At 40.3% G+C, this 14526-nt stretch overlaps 1 protein-coding gene across 13 annotated transcripts in view; it reads right to left on the bottom strand.

The window, feature by feature from the left end:
* sox6 (SRY-box transcription factor 6) overlaps positions 1 to 14526 on the bottom strand; it is a 138715-nt gene that overhangs the window by 107841 nt on the left and 16348 nt on the right. For 9 of the 13 annotated variants that reach the window (XM_067496401.1, XM_067496399.1, XM_067496404.1 and 6 more), the window contains exons 2-3: positions 8136 to 8206; positions 127 to 177 (exon numbers count right to left, since the gene is read on the bottom strand). In XM_067496401.1, coding sequence (XP_067352502.1) covers positions 127 to 161 — 35 coding nt within the window. In that variant the 5' untranslated portion in view covers positions 162 to 177; positions 8136 to 8206. The remainder of the gene's footprint in view (positions 1 to 126; positions 178 to 8135; positions 8207 to 14526) is intronic. The other 4 variants (XM_067496408.1, XM_067496407.1, XM_067496405.1 and 1 more) reach the window with 1 other exon arrangement.

The raw sequence follows: 14526 nt of genomic DNA, 5'->3' as shown, positions 1-14526 counted from the left end.
ACACATAGGCACACACAGGACAAAGTCTAAAGCTAACAATCTGTCAGAAAGTTTAACCCCTGTTAGCCCACTACCACCCCTGCCCGACCTGTGTTCCTGAATGGCAACAACGGAAATGAAACTAACCTCAGTAAAAAGCTGCTACGAAGAAAGCCCTCCATGTCTGCGTGTGGGGTTCTGGCAGGAGAAATCACAGAGAACCATTTTCACTATGAAACGAGTGACAATCATAAAGAAGAACAAGGAAAAAGAGAAGAGAAAGAGAAATAGAGTGAAAGAAAACACATAGAGCATTCATCGTACTCCTATAATAAGGCATGTCTTTAATTAAAGCAGAAAAATGGCTACGAACCCATCCTCTCTTTTTATGAACTGACATCATTAATTATACCTCTTTTCATGGAGGGGAGTGGATTTGCATACAACATTGGTTTGCACTGAGGGCCTGATGATATGTTTGCATCAAATAAACTCTGCCTACTGATCTCTATACCGTCTTTTTCCATGGCTGTGTGCAGATATATACATGTACATCCAGCACTGTAACCACAGATGCAGCCCCAGTCTGTTCAGAGTAGCCAACGGTGGTCCAGATGCAGCCCATGTGTGGCGAGGGTGCTGTGGTTTCTGGGAGCCCGGCCGCAAAGGACGCAAGCTGGGAGTCACTGCGCCAATGAGGCAAAGGGATGTGGTCATGATGTCACCGCTTGCAGGGGTCGTTCAGAAGCCTTGCCCACAAAATACTGGCGACACGTTGCTAAAAATTACTTACAACAGGTTTCCATTAGCCTATGTTATTGGTCTGTATAAAATACGCTTTTATTGTGCTAAGATTGGGTGGAAATTGATTAGGTCTCACGTGTTTTAAGTGGTAAAACTGAGCAGCGATTGCAGTGAACACATTCGCAAGTGGAACTTTTGTCAGTGGATGAAGCTCTCACAACTTGCCTTTTAGAGATACTCAGGCACTGAAAAGGCATCTTGCAAAAATATTTTTTAGCAGTAAAACAGGTCATTGTACTGCAACATTTCATCACTCCAACGTTCTTTTATTCAGTTTCATAACTTTTAAATTCAAGAGCTTCACAGATCCACACACACAGTCCACAGATCAAATTCCTGCTATGAAAATAACTGCTTTTTAACACCATTAGGAAAAAAAAAATGCTTTTCTGAACCTCTGTTAAAACACTTGCACCTGCATATCATCTTGAATAACACAAACCAAAACAGCAAATGACATCTCAGCCTCTAAACACCTTAAGTTTTGGTGACATGGGTGTAATTTGGCATTTTCTCCTCTTGCTCTCTTGGCTTGTGAGACAAAAGCCTCTGAGAGAATGGAAAGAATGAGCCGGGCCCAAGGACACTGTGCCTTTCAGTCTGGCCAGCACTTAGCGAGGCAGTGGATCCACAAGGCCCAGAGGGCTCAGCTGAGACTTTTCTCACAATAAGGTGTCTGGGGAGGCGGGAGTGGCATAGCCAGGGGCACTACAGCTCTGCTCTTTTCTCCACTCAGCTAGGCCCAGCGCACATAATACCATCACCACATCACAGCACACCAAGCCAGTGACAACGTGAGAAAACAACCGTCAAACAGAGCAGAGCAGATCAAGCGTGTCTCCTCACTTATCTGAGTGCAAAAAGCACACATACTCTTCGCCAGGCACAAACTAAAACAATCCACTCTAAGTTGATATCACAAATTTTTTGTACACATTTACATACCTTAGTTCAAGCATTAGGAAGAGGAACGGAAACAATATCAAGTTTGTTACAAAAGAAATTATATATTTATAACAAGGTGCGGGATAAACAGAATAGTCTTATTTATTATCTCAATGTGTGTTTATTTTACTAGCACCTGCATCCTTCAGCTGGCTTGCTAAAACAGTTAAGTAGCAGAAGAGAAAACGAAATAGATTAGTCCATGCTCTGTTTCTATCTTTATCTTTGGTCATATTCCATAACCCTTGTTCTTTCGCTCTCTGTGTGCTTGTGTTTCCTCAGCTGTGCCTGCTGTCTACAGTCCCATTGTGGTCAGAAACAACTGAACTTAGCCCGTGGAAGCAAAAGTGCGGTTTGGAAAGCAATTGGCCAAACTGAGGAAAAAGTGACTGAGCCACATTGTATTTGCTCTTCTCTGAATGCACACACACACACGCAAAAACTAGAATGTCTTTAAATTAAGGTTAGGCTGCAATTCAAGGGCAGGCTGTTCGGAGAGGGTGAAGTAGGGAGGATAGACATCACTAAGTTGGCCCGTACCAGTCTGAGCAGCACGGCAGCCCTTTCGAAGAATGAGCGTCTGCCAAAAGCTGCCTCTGCCTAACCAAGTCTCCCACCATCTGCAACAAATGTGCTCTATTAAAGCAGTACCATATGGACAACAAGCTAGCTATTAACACGGCTTCAGCACATCCCCTTAACCTAGCCCAGATTTCAAACTTCCAGTCAAATTGACTGCTGATTTAATGCACCGCCAGCAGCCATGTGGGTCTTGGCACGAGGTGGAACTCTCAGCCTTCAGTCATTAACATCCTCACATAGAGCGCAGTGCACACCAAGATACAGAAGTTGGCTACACACATCCCACCAGCAACTGCACACCAGTTTTCTCTGAAAACATAGTAGCAATATCTAAAGATGAGGATAGAGAGGGCGAGAGTCTGCACTGATCCAGGAACTTCAGTCTTCTTAAGAAAGTACAGCGGGACTCAGAACACTCTACTGTACTCAGTGGAAACAAGCTTATGAAGTAGATCTACCCACAGAGCTGCTACAGTGACAGCCTAACTGGTGGCTTATGTCTCAGTTCTTCCACAGTGATGGAGAGTGCATTTGCTCCCTCCACATGGATCCAAAATGGCAGTGATTTACCCTGCAGGGTGTGGGGCGGGGGGTGGGGGGGCATTTTAATCCCCGTGGGCCGGGCGGCCATGTTGACGCCTCTCTCCCTTCTCTGAGTCATGGGGGGACCCACCCACCGCTCACAAAGCCATGTTCTTTCCTCCTCTACCATGACGCCACAGCTAAGAACCTTCTGTTCTACAACCCAGAGACAACACACACACACAGAGGCACACGCACACACACACCAGATCAATTACAGCTTTGTGGTTTTGACCTGACTCCAAAGTTCACTAAATTTTGATTGTTTATTTTTTCTCGTCCTGTCTCAGCTGCTTAGATACTGTACATAATTGGAGTGGAAACACATTTCTTCCCTCTGAAGCCTGCATGTATACCGCGCTGGGTAGTCAGAATATAACATTACTATTTATTTTAATTCATTATTTTTATTTTGTCCAACATTTTAATAGATCACAACCTTTTATTTATTTTCCAAGCCAGTTTTATGTTAATAATAATTATTACTGTACAAAATGTTGGGTCTGTAACAGCCTGATATTTAAAAAACGCCATTGGAAATTAAAGACTAAGTTTTGAACACAACATATTTTTTCCACAACTTCTCTGCCAGTAGTGTCCCATATGTACATTGAAGTGATAAGCTAAAGACTGCCTGATGACAGTCTAATTAAATAAGCCTTTCAGAGCTCTCAGTGGAGCAGGGGGATGTGTGAAAAGGTTCGAGAGAAGGGGAGATCCAGGGAGGAAAAAAAAAAGAAAGAGCTGTCCAAGCAATCCCAACATCCCAACAGACAGCATTACACCAACTCAACACCCAGTCACATGAAATAAGGTGATACCTGGTCCAGCACATGTCCACACACACTGACATATATGCAAATACACCTACATGGTAGCACACACACAGACACACCTTATGTTACCTTTACTAATGGCACTGGTGTCCCATTGACCTCATCCCCAAATGTACACACACTCTACATGTACACGTACACTTGCACACACACTCGCACACATCTCAGTCAGAGCTGCCAGATGAGTAGTGAATTAATTTGTGTGAGCCACTCCAACATTAGGAAGGTGTGTTGAAAGGTGTCTGCTCATGTTTCAAATTAAACGCACTGCTGGTCAGCATTAGCACCTCGCCACCCGTCGGCAACTGACACTTAGGGGGCTGGGGGGATGGGGAGGAAGGAGGGGAGCCCATCCGCCGTTCACACTGGAATAATTAGAACATGTCAGGAAGAATTAATTTCCTCATTTTTCAAAAGGATACACAGAAATTACCATGTTATTATATGACAGGGTCCCTGGGAGGATTGGATTAAATTTGATTTCTTGTGCAGCCCACACAACAAATTAAAGTCATAAATAAGATGGAAAGAAGCGGGGCACAGAGCATATGTTTATGGCAATGAGTGAAGCCAAGGGACCAGAAACAACTATCTTCATTTTATTTTATTTAAATCAGGCCGACACCGTGTGTCTGAATGACAGCAGTTGCTAATGAGTCGAGATTAGAGGCTTCTTCTTATTAACGCAGGGATCCAACAACTTTCAAGTAAAAAGCGATGGAACATACAGTGTGTACACTATTAGATGAGCCTCTTCTGCACAAAATGGCCAGTTTTCACTTCGTCTAAGTCTTACCACAAGACTCTGAATTTATTTATTTTCTTGATTATGGTCACCTTTTCTTTGCAATATCACACATGCCACGGGGGAGAGTAATGCTCATCCTTCCTGCTCGAGAGTTGTAGGTAGTAACAGAGTAACAACATTTAACCCTGTCCAATTCAGTCACAGCCCCATTAATTTGGGATTTAACAGAACAATCTGCCACAATAGCTGTCATACTGACAAATTACACAACTCAGAAACAATAGCATTTGCAAACTGCTTCTGTGTGAAATGTCTGTTTTTATATCTGCGTTACAAACAGATTTATATTGAATGCTTTCTGAGAGAAGAGGAGGAACACAGCATCTCAAAAAAGGCATAAAATATTATTAAATTGCATCTTCTATTTAGAATGAGATACCAATTAAAAACAACCATCTATCAACACAACACTGGACACCAACTATCCTGTGGGGCTCAGATTAGACTTGTTAACTCACTATCACAATTTAAAACTGGCCTGCCTGAGAAGATTTTTTTTTTTTTTCTAACTCTTTCAAAATGGGCCGTCATTAGATCCTAGCACTCCCCTGGGCACCACAAACTTTAAATAATTTGTGAATCAATTAACTGGCTACTCTCAACGCAACAGGGATTTCACACTCCAGGGTCGTGGTGCATTATCAGTTGGAGACGATTCATGGCGTTTTGGGAGAAAAGTTCATGGTTGAAATCATGAATTCATTTTACCGGACTTTTAGTTATGCATTACTTTCCACAGCTGGGGTAGCAAGAAGATTAATGGCATGTTCTCTGGTTCTGTTTTGTGCTGTATATAGCTACTAGGTGAAACTCTGTCCTATAGTGCAAAGGAACATATCTTGAGAAGCAGGACAGCAGCCAACTCGCATGAATCACTTTTCATGTGATGGATCATACTTAATCAGCCACTGTAAAGAGAGCCCAGACAACACCCCTCCTAAACAAATTGCCAACAGTTAAAGCGTAGTTCAGTTTAACCACTTCAAAATGAGTTATCCATGAATAATACAGAGAGCAAGCTATTAAATGAATGCAGGGTTTAGGAAGATTGATAAAGTTCAGGTGGGTTTTCCACATTCTTGCCAGGTAATGGCATGTGCAACAATTAGTTTTCCTAATTTGCACTGGGATCCTCTGAAGTAATTGAGGCTGATGAAATTTAAATCTTTGTTAGGCACTCTTTGTCGAGCGGTTCGTGTTTAGCAACATATTGACCATAATCACTGCAGGGTCAGTGGACTGAAGAGGCCCATTTGATAAATAATAGATGAAGAATAACCATTCAGAGGTTATTTAATTTCATTTTATGGTGAAGTGCTGTTTATTTAATTTCTGACAAAGTGGCTCCCCCGCATCCTTCCCTTCAGTGGTGCAGCCATAGTGGGCTGAGAGCTGTGAGGCAGTGTGACTGCTGCTTATTAAATAAATGGTACATACTAACAAAGTGTGTATATGGCCTATTCAGATGGTCTAATGTATCCTCAGGTGTTTCCGAATGAGATTGCACAAGTGTAATTAAACTTGTTGTATATAAGTGCTCCAGACAAACTAAATTACTTCCTGTCATGCTTTTTCAGATTAATTAAACCTGTAGGTCAATGGATGTTGATTTTGTATGAGGATGTCTCAGTAGAGTGATATGGCAATGAATGCAAGTACACTACTGCTAAATAACTTTAGAAATAACTTTATAACTTGAGTTTATATAAAACTCACAGATGCCTGATAACACTGATTTGGCCCGATAACATAACAACACATACTTTAATCTACATTATTAAAATGGCAGGGGTCAATTTATTAACAACCTAAGAAGGACCGTTTTTAGCTGGATCAGCAGGTACCTGTAGACATTAGCAATGAATGTATGCAGAAGAAATCACACAAAAACTAAATCTCACATCTCTGTCTGTTCTGCTGACACCAGACTTTCCAGAAATTTTCCAACTCTCCCAGAGACTTTATCGGGACTCTCCCAAAAGATCCCTAACACTACATGTGGTCATCAGTACATGAACCTCCATTTTGGTTCTGCAAACCCACAAGTCATGCCCAACGACTCTCCTGTTACATTCGTGGCTCAGGTTAGCTGGGAAGTTTTAAAGCTGCTCTATTTGGCCCATTGGCCAACTTCTGCAAGCTGTCCAATCGGTACAGAATAGAAAACACTTTCAGTTGAGCACCTGAATAAAACTAGATACCCAAAATTATTCATATTCCCTCTTCAAGTCTAAACAAACGTTTTAAAAATTTTACCTAAACCCAGTTTATGTTGCTAGGCTGATCTGCATTTTAAATTGTCTTAGTGAAACGATGGTGACATTTTTAAACCACCTAACGTTTAGTGTAAGGTATTAAAAATAAGATGTTGCAGCTAGTATAAAGTGTTGCAGCAAGAATAAATAATCTTTGTCTGAGTTTATTTACTACATAGCACTTGAACAGACTTTGATTAATTTTTATTTTTTGAAAATCCACAGAGTATGACCTGACTGTAGTAGTAAGACCATTTTACATGTCAGTCCATTCACATATACTGTAACTAACAACATTACCATGCAGTAGCAGTGGCAGCTCACTAGTAGACAGGTGCATGTTCATCCGAGCAGAAGACCGCGTGTGACGTGAGATGGCATGATTAAACAATGGTAAATGGCCATGAACTTTGAATTCACAGAGACATTTCCAAGCTGATATTGAAGAGCTTCTCAACCACATTAATATGACTCCCATGATATCTCCAACTGACATTTGGAAGAAAAGAATAACACCAACTAAGTTTCTCACCTTTATTTGCTTAATATCCAAGATAAATTTTTATTAGAAAACCTGCACGAGCAACAGCTGAGCAAAGATTGTTAAGGTAATATTATATTGATGCAGAGAGGAATGCAGTATTCTCTACTCTGTTTTTTTAAGCAAAATGCCACATTTCATGGCAGTGATCTTACTATATTGCTTTGAAAAATTTTCACCTAAATTCCTTTAATCTGGTATTTTGGTATATGACCAGAGTTATACTGTGACTCACACCTGGGTTAAACATATGTGCTTTTGTAAAAAATATAGATTTTTATAGTATCTACAGGGTTAGTTTGGAATTGTCATCTTGTTATTTTGTGATAATTATTGCCTGCGTTTGCCATTTTACATCTCAGATCTAGTTTTGTACTGATGTAAAGCTACCGTTATGCTCTTCCCGTGTTTACTGTAGGTTTGCCTACAGAATGAGCAAAACTGTAGTTCTCTAAATAATTGTATTCTTGACATTGGTAAATATACAATGAGAATGTTTTACTTGATCTTTATCTAGCAGTTTTAGGTCAGCAGAAAATAATTTAAAAATTACATTTTATTAAAAGTTGATGTGTTTTGGCAAAAGATATTCTGTAAAGCGTTTATATACCATTTAGGTCTAATCCTTCAAAGGCCTGCTTATAACTTTGTGCCTATATACTGTAAGTAATTGTGCCTACATTGTGCACCTATCTAATTGTCCACCTCATTTGATGCAGGTGTTCAATGTGGGTGAAAGACAGCGGGAGTGTATGAGACATGTGGCAAGACATAAATAGCTGAAAAGGCAAATTGATACTTACAAAAACTGAAAGACTGAATCCCCAGTTCCCAGCGATCACTGGTCGGTTGATTTAGAATTCATGTAAATAACCTGAAACGTAAGCAAAAAAGAACAGAAATGAATTCTTTTGTGCGTCCTTACCAACAATGACACCATGTCATTGTTAGTAATAACTATTGTGTCGTTAGCTTCAGTTTGCAAAGAAAAAAAAAGTGAATTTGGAACATGGTTAAAGTCAACATGGATCTTAGATAAGTGTATTTACCTACATCAGAACAAACACAGACAGAACAAGAGGAAGAGAATTGGGGCCATAGTGTCTGTTGGCGGAGGGTCAGAGTCTCCACAGTGGAGCTAAAACAGCTTTGTTAGTGTCTGACCTCCAGTCCTCACAGCTGTCACCAACAGGAATTCATTCTAGACAATGTTTAAAACCCACTTGTCTGATACCTCATCAATCTGTCTTCCAGTTGGCAGATTCCACTAATAAACAGCTTTCATATAAAGCAGTTGTTTTATTTAATTTTGCTTTCCTTCTTCAAGCACTGCCTGCTAATGATTTATTTAGGGGCCATGCTCTGCTAGTTTCAGCACGTCTGCCGAAGGACTGCAACTTACGAGCTCCGTTAGAGAATGCACACGTAACCGGGGAAGTACAGAGGCATCAAATTCCATATTAAATGCACCTACAGATAAGAAGCAATGACAATAGTGATAAAATAATTCAATGATCAACCCATTGAGATTCAGGGGCAAAATGCTGCAAGCTCGTTTATGTTCATTTTCTCAAATTATCTTGTTTTTTTACAATAAGCTGAGGTCTCATTACCAGCTGATTTATACAATTAGTCCGCGCCAGCAGTGCCAATTAAACAAGGCCAAGGGTTTTTTAAGGTCACGCTTAACTGAGCTGTCACTAATTTGCACTACAGCACCTCAGTCTCCCATCGCCAGGGCCAATAAGCCACCAACAACAAGACCAGATAAATTTACTGACTACCACTGCATTGTTGTTAGACCACAGTACAGAGTCTGCAGCGTGGGAGGCTGGAGGGCTAACAGAGCGAGCCAGATAAAGGCAGGAGTTGCAGGCAGGTCTGAATGCGGTATCCTTGAGCCTGGAGATGACAATGGGGGAGTGGGGACCCAGGTGACCCCAGCTGAATAAAACGCTGTTACATGAATAGCACCTCTGAGTTTAAAGTCTATGTCTGCCTCTCAAATGGCGCTAAACACACATTTCTCTGTTCTGAACTATGCTCTAGCTGCAACCGCCCACTCCTGTATTCACACACATACACACACTATTAAGTGATATTAGGAGCTTTTCATTCTCCACAACAATCCCCAGAGGTGTTAAGTGACCAAGTAGATTTACTCAAATATTGTGTTTAAATACAATTTTGTGGTACTTTTCATTTTAAGCTACTTTCACTTTTACTCTACTACAATTCGGAGCAAATAATTTACTATAATAATTTTCTCCACTGTATTTATTTTACAGCTATAGTCATTAGTAACTTTTTCAGATAAAGATTCTTGATACATCTACTAACCAATAGCTTACAATGTACTACTATAGATTTATCACCTGTTAGTACAAAAAGTGGTTAAAAACTGTTCAAACAAAACCAGCTGTGTCATTTTTGTCCACACAAGTTGCCAAGTAACTTTGGCCTTTTCTCTGCCATAAATGTATCTTTGAGAATGTGTTAAATAAATCTGAATAAGACTTCCAGATTTATGTTATCATATATCATGTTATTTATTGTTATTCAATATTCCTTAGAATATATTGTTTTTGTAGTTGACTACTGTACTTTTGTACTTAAAGTGAATTTCAAAGCATGTACTTTTGTAAAGAAGTACTTCTAATTGTACCAGAGTATTTTTTAAGCAAATACTTGTACTTGTTTACTTGAGTACTGAGTGTTTTTTTATTCAGTAAGAGTTTTTTTTAAACATCTGTCAAAAGGCTTAATTCCTGTTGTGCCTAAACAAATCAGTTCTCTGATAATCACAGAGAGAAGACATTAAAAAACCTTTGAAATCATAATCTGATGTTAAGTGATAACAATGAGGTAAATAATACATGGAGAACTGTATTTTCCATTATTCATTGGATATTATCGTTAATTATTTGTCTGATGGGACCAAAAAAAACAAAAGAATTTATGATTGCAAATAATGAGCAAACCCAAATTATATTATAATGAAGCGAATGTAGAAAATCCCTGTGGTGTAGTAAGAGTCAGTGTCAACCAGCCTATTGTAGCTGCACATAGCAGCTCTTTCCCTGCTGTGAATTAGACCTACAGACATGAAACATAAAGCAGGCCTTGGCCTTTCCTAATTAGAGCATCGAGCACTTATTAAAACACAATTGCAGTGCACCCCCAATTCAAAAGATTAGTTTCACCACATTTTTGTAAACAAAATGTCCTCTTATTATTATCTTTGTTGTTGTTTTACTTTGGAAGAGACAGAAACTGTTAGCAAGAGCGGGGGAGATGCATTGGATTTTAAAATAAGTTAGAGTGAGGGACAAATCGACAAATGATTTCTGGTAAAATATGTAATTACACAGAATTTCCTGGAGGGCTACTCTGTAAAAAGTCAAATAGACTGATGACATGAAAGCTGACATGAAAGGAGCAGAGACAGAGGCACCTGTGGTATTTCTGTCAAAGAGTGGCCTTTTCTTTAGCTTTGGCTAGTCATACTACACACACACACACACACACACACACACACACACACACACACACGCTGCCATGAAAGACTCAACATGCAGTGAGGCCAAGTCAAAAATTATAGCATAATTTTTAGCACTGAATTTCTTTCAGATAATTTGCAGACAGAGAGACATGAAAACAAACAGCAAAGAGGTCTGTAGTCTTGTGTGGCTTGTGTGGCTCATGTTTGATGAAACTGTGGTGAAATAAAATAGAGAGCATCAACTGTTATAAACATCCGTGACCCATATGGTTTTAAAATCCATACTTTTTCATGATATTTGGTGTCGGTCAAACACACAATTACACACTCTAAATTAAAATGCCACAGTTCTGCAACAATCCAGTGAGTGAAATGGCTGGTTAACCCATTCACTGGTTCCTAAACCCTCCCACATAAAAATGTCTGATGTATCTTTGTATTACAGATCAAACATAGTGTAAGTCTGATGGAATTGTACAGTGCATGGAGCACAGCACTTTTACTTCCACATCAGAAAATGTTACTTTCAAATCAAGCAAAGCTTCAAATTCCAGACAAATTTGTTCATGTAAATGTTTAGCAATGATGAAGTTGGGCCTAATTCATGCACTGTTAGCTCCATATTGTATTATAACTATTTAAGTTGGTCAAATTTAAATTGTGTTTAATGTATGTGTGTGTAATATGTACGTTTATATGTTTACTACATACAGGTGTGCAGGTAGGCACACACAGTATGTTCATTTTTTCTTGTGAGGCAAGCTAAAGCTTGTACCTCAACTTCAGTTTGGAATTCATCCAGATCTGCAACATGTTAAAAAAATATATCCTCCCAATCCTCCATTCCAAATCCTCACTTTCTCCTGCGTCCAAACAAGCTAAAGTAGGAATTCTGCAGAGTTAGTTATTTTGACAATAGAGGTAATCTATGCCATCAGCACACTGCTCCCTACCTGGATTCGGTGTGGTTATCTCTGCAGAAGCAGCAGCCACACAGTCAGTCAGGCTGGGGACCGCATGGGAGAGTTTGGGATGCAATGAGGTGGGGCTATAACAGTGGTCTCAGGGGAAATAGGGAAATGGGAAGAGGAGGAGGGGCTGATGGTGGTGAATGTGGGGGTGAAACGCAGAACATTCTGGCCCAGAAATGTCTGATGCAGTAATTGAACACATGTGATTGTCTGTTAAATATCCAGTTCCATACAGTCAATCCTCTCTGCAGTAGCATCATCTGTGAAATATGAAATGACAGTCTCCATGCAGCGAGTAATATCCATAGCTGGAATGAGAGAACATTACTGGTCAGGAAACCGCTGGAGTTCAGGTAGAATGTGGACATATTGGCACGGACCAGTTTATGTCAGACAGGATTAGTGAAGTCATTGTCAGCTCATAAATGTATTTATTTCCTACTAGTGTGATAAACCTTAGACAGCTATGGACAAAATAAATAAAGTGCCAGGAGCTGTGTTGTTAGAAAGACAAGCTGAATGTCTACAAGAGATCCACCACATCATTTGGTTATTTAGTGCTGGAAACAGGTCGGTCACCAACAGCTGTTTCATACTCCAGCACACTGTTAACTGTCACAGCCCTACAAATATCCCCTTCTTCTCTTTTTATCTCCACCCTCTTGCCTCTTTTAAACTGCGTTTTTCTGTCTCTGACTGATCCTCTCCTGACAGTGAACTACAACAGACTAGAGTCTCGCTGTGACGTGTCGGGAATGACTACCCGAGTGTCACTCCAGTTAAAATATCTTTGTTTAGAGTAAAACACTGACCATATTTTGGCAGAGCTGAAGTGCAGTAGTGTCAGATAAGGCAGGGGAAAAAAAAGAACAATCCATCCTTGAGCAGCTGTTATTCTGCCCAGTTTGCTACGAGTAAAAGTCTAATGCAAATAGTACATTGCTGTGGCTGAACGAGTTTTGTGTGCTGCCCGGCAAATACATTATCTGTCTTTGTTTTGGTTTTTGTTTTTTTCTGTGTCAAATAACAAGAATAACAGTTTATTTAGTCAGCAACTGGGTTGAGAATGTTTTCCTCCACGGTGGACGGCATTCAGTCCCCAGTGCTCCCAACAGGCGGGTGTGCAGCCTATCAATTCTCTTTGATTCCTCACATATTTATCACTCCAAAGACTGAAGACAGAGAACACAGAATAGGCTTGTCATTTTGCACACTGAGACCTCTTTTCTTAACTTCCGAAAGATATACACACATTTTCATTTCTTTCTTTCCGTCCTTCTTTCATTCTTTCTTTTTCTGTCGCTTTCTTATCCACTGTGGGGTTTGTGTATTTTTGTATGTTGGGGGCAGGGGTATGAAAACAAGTCTCTCCCTCTCTCCCAGGTAATGTGTTTATTTTCCTGGACCCATCTTCTAGTTTACTGCGTGGTGGCGTTTCTCCCCTCTTATCGCCTGGCCCTCGCGGGGCACTTTAGCCCCTCAAATCCTGTTCACCACATACTGGTTTTAGAATCTGTGAAATGAGTGCTAGAGAAGCGTGGCCACAATGTCTGCCTGTGTTGCTACTGGACTCAAATGGGCTTGGTGCTTTTTTGTCCAGGGAGATGCATAAATGGAAGTTTTTAACACCTCAAAGGAGGGTGGGCCTTTGTGGAGCCACACTAGAGAAGCCTGCCAGTCTCCTGAGGAGGCAGACACACTGAGTGCTGCAGGACAAAGAGCTGGAGGAACAGAATCAGCAGGGGCATCACTCTGCTCTGGGCACCAGGCAGAAACACACACACATACACCCACATATATTACTGCACTTACTGTACATACGGAACAGAGTGCACATACAAATACGTCCACACACACACACCAACATCATAAAGGCTGCAATGACATGTTTCAACAGTCTCAAATACCTGTAAACAAAATATGATCAAAAGAAGGAAATATGGCAAACATAAAACATGCATATTTATTAGGGAGGAAATATTTGGTTACAGGAAGAGAATCTGCTTACAACCTGCAGCAGTAAGGAAAGAATAGCACATAAATATCAACAATGTATTTCCACCAGCTAGATTACAGAATACAGCGCTAACTGTAAATAGATTCATATGTGATTGTACAAACACGCTCAGTAAAAATGACAACTACAACCACCACAACAAACGCTGCCATTTCCTACTTATTGATTTCAGCTCCACTGTTTGAAAATAATTTCCTCATTTCCAGCCCAATTTCCCTTATTGAAAATCTTTTTTTTATTCCCGAGTACAGCCCAACAGCTGGCATTTACAATCAGTCTTTATGCTGTTTAGATATCTACAATAAGCATTTAGATGCAAATATCTCTGCCTTGTACAAAGGACTTGCAACTTCTGTCAGAAGCAACATAATCAACCTGCAATTGTCTCCTGGCTCCAAGTGGTTTCCAGTGACAAGGCCTAAGCCGTAAGCATCTGTATTCAAATGATTCCCCATTTCAGGCACGGTTTAGCGTGGATATTTTCCAACAGTACAGCACTGAAAATCAATCACATGGTGAATTAAACCAGAAAGGAAACAACTGATCCATAAATGATCAGGTTACAACAAGGCATTGGTGTCCGCAAATTATTCTGTGTTTTCCTTGTTCCAGGAGAAGCAGAGATGTACTATTTGATAGTGGCCTCCTCCGCCAGTGACTTGTGTTACCGCTGCACATTTTTCCATTTGCAAAGGCAGGCTTAA

This window comes from Channa argus, chromosome 2, assembly GCF_033026475.1.
Source record: "Channa argus isolate prfri chromosome 2, Channa argus male v1.0, whole genome shotgun sequence".
NCBI lineage: Eukaryota > Metazoa > Chordata > Actinopteri > Anabantiformes > Channidae > Channa > Channa argus.
The sequence above is the reverse complement of the archived record's forward strand: the minus strand, read 5'-3'. Positions and strand labels throughout refer to the sequence as shown.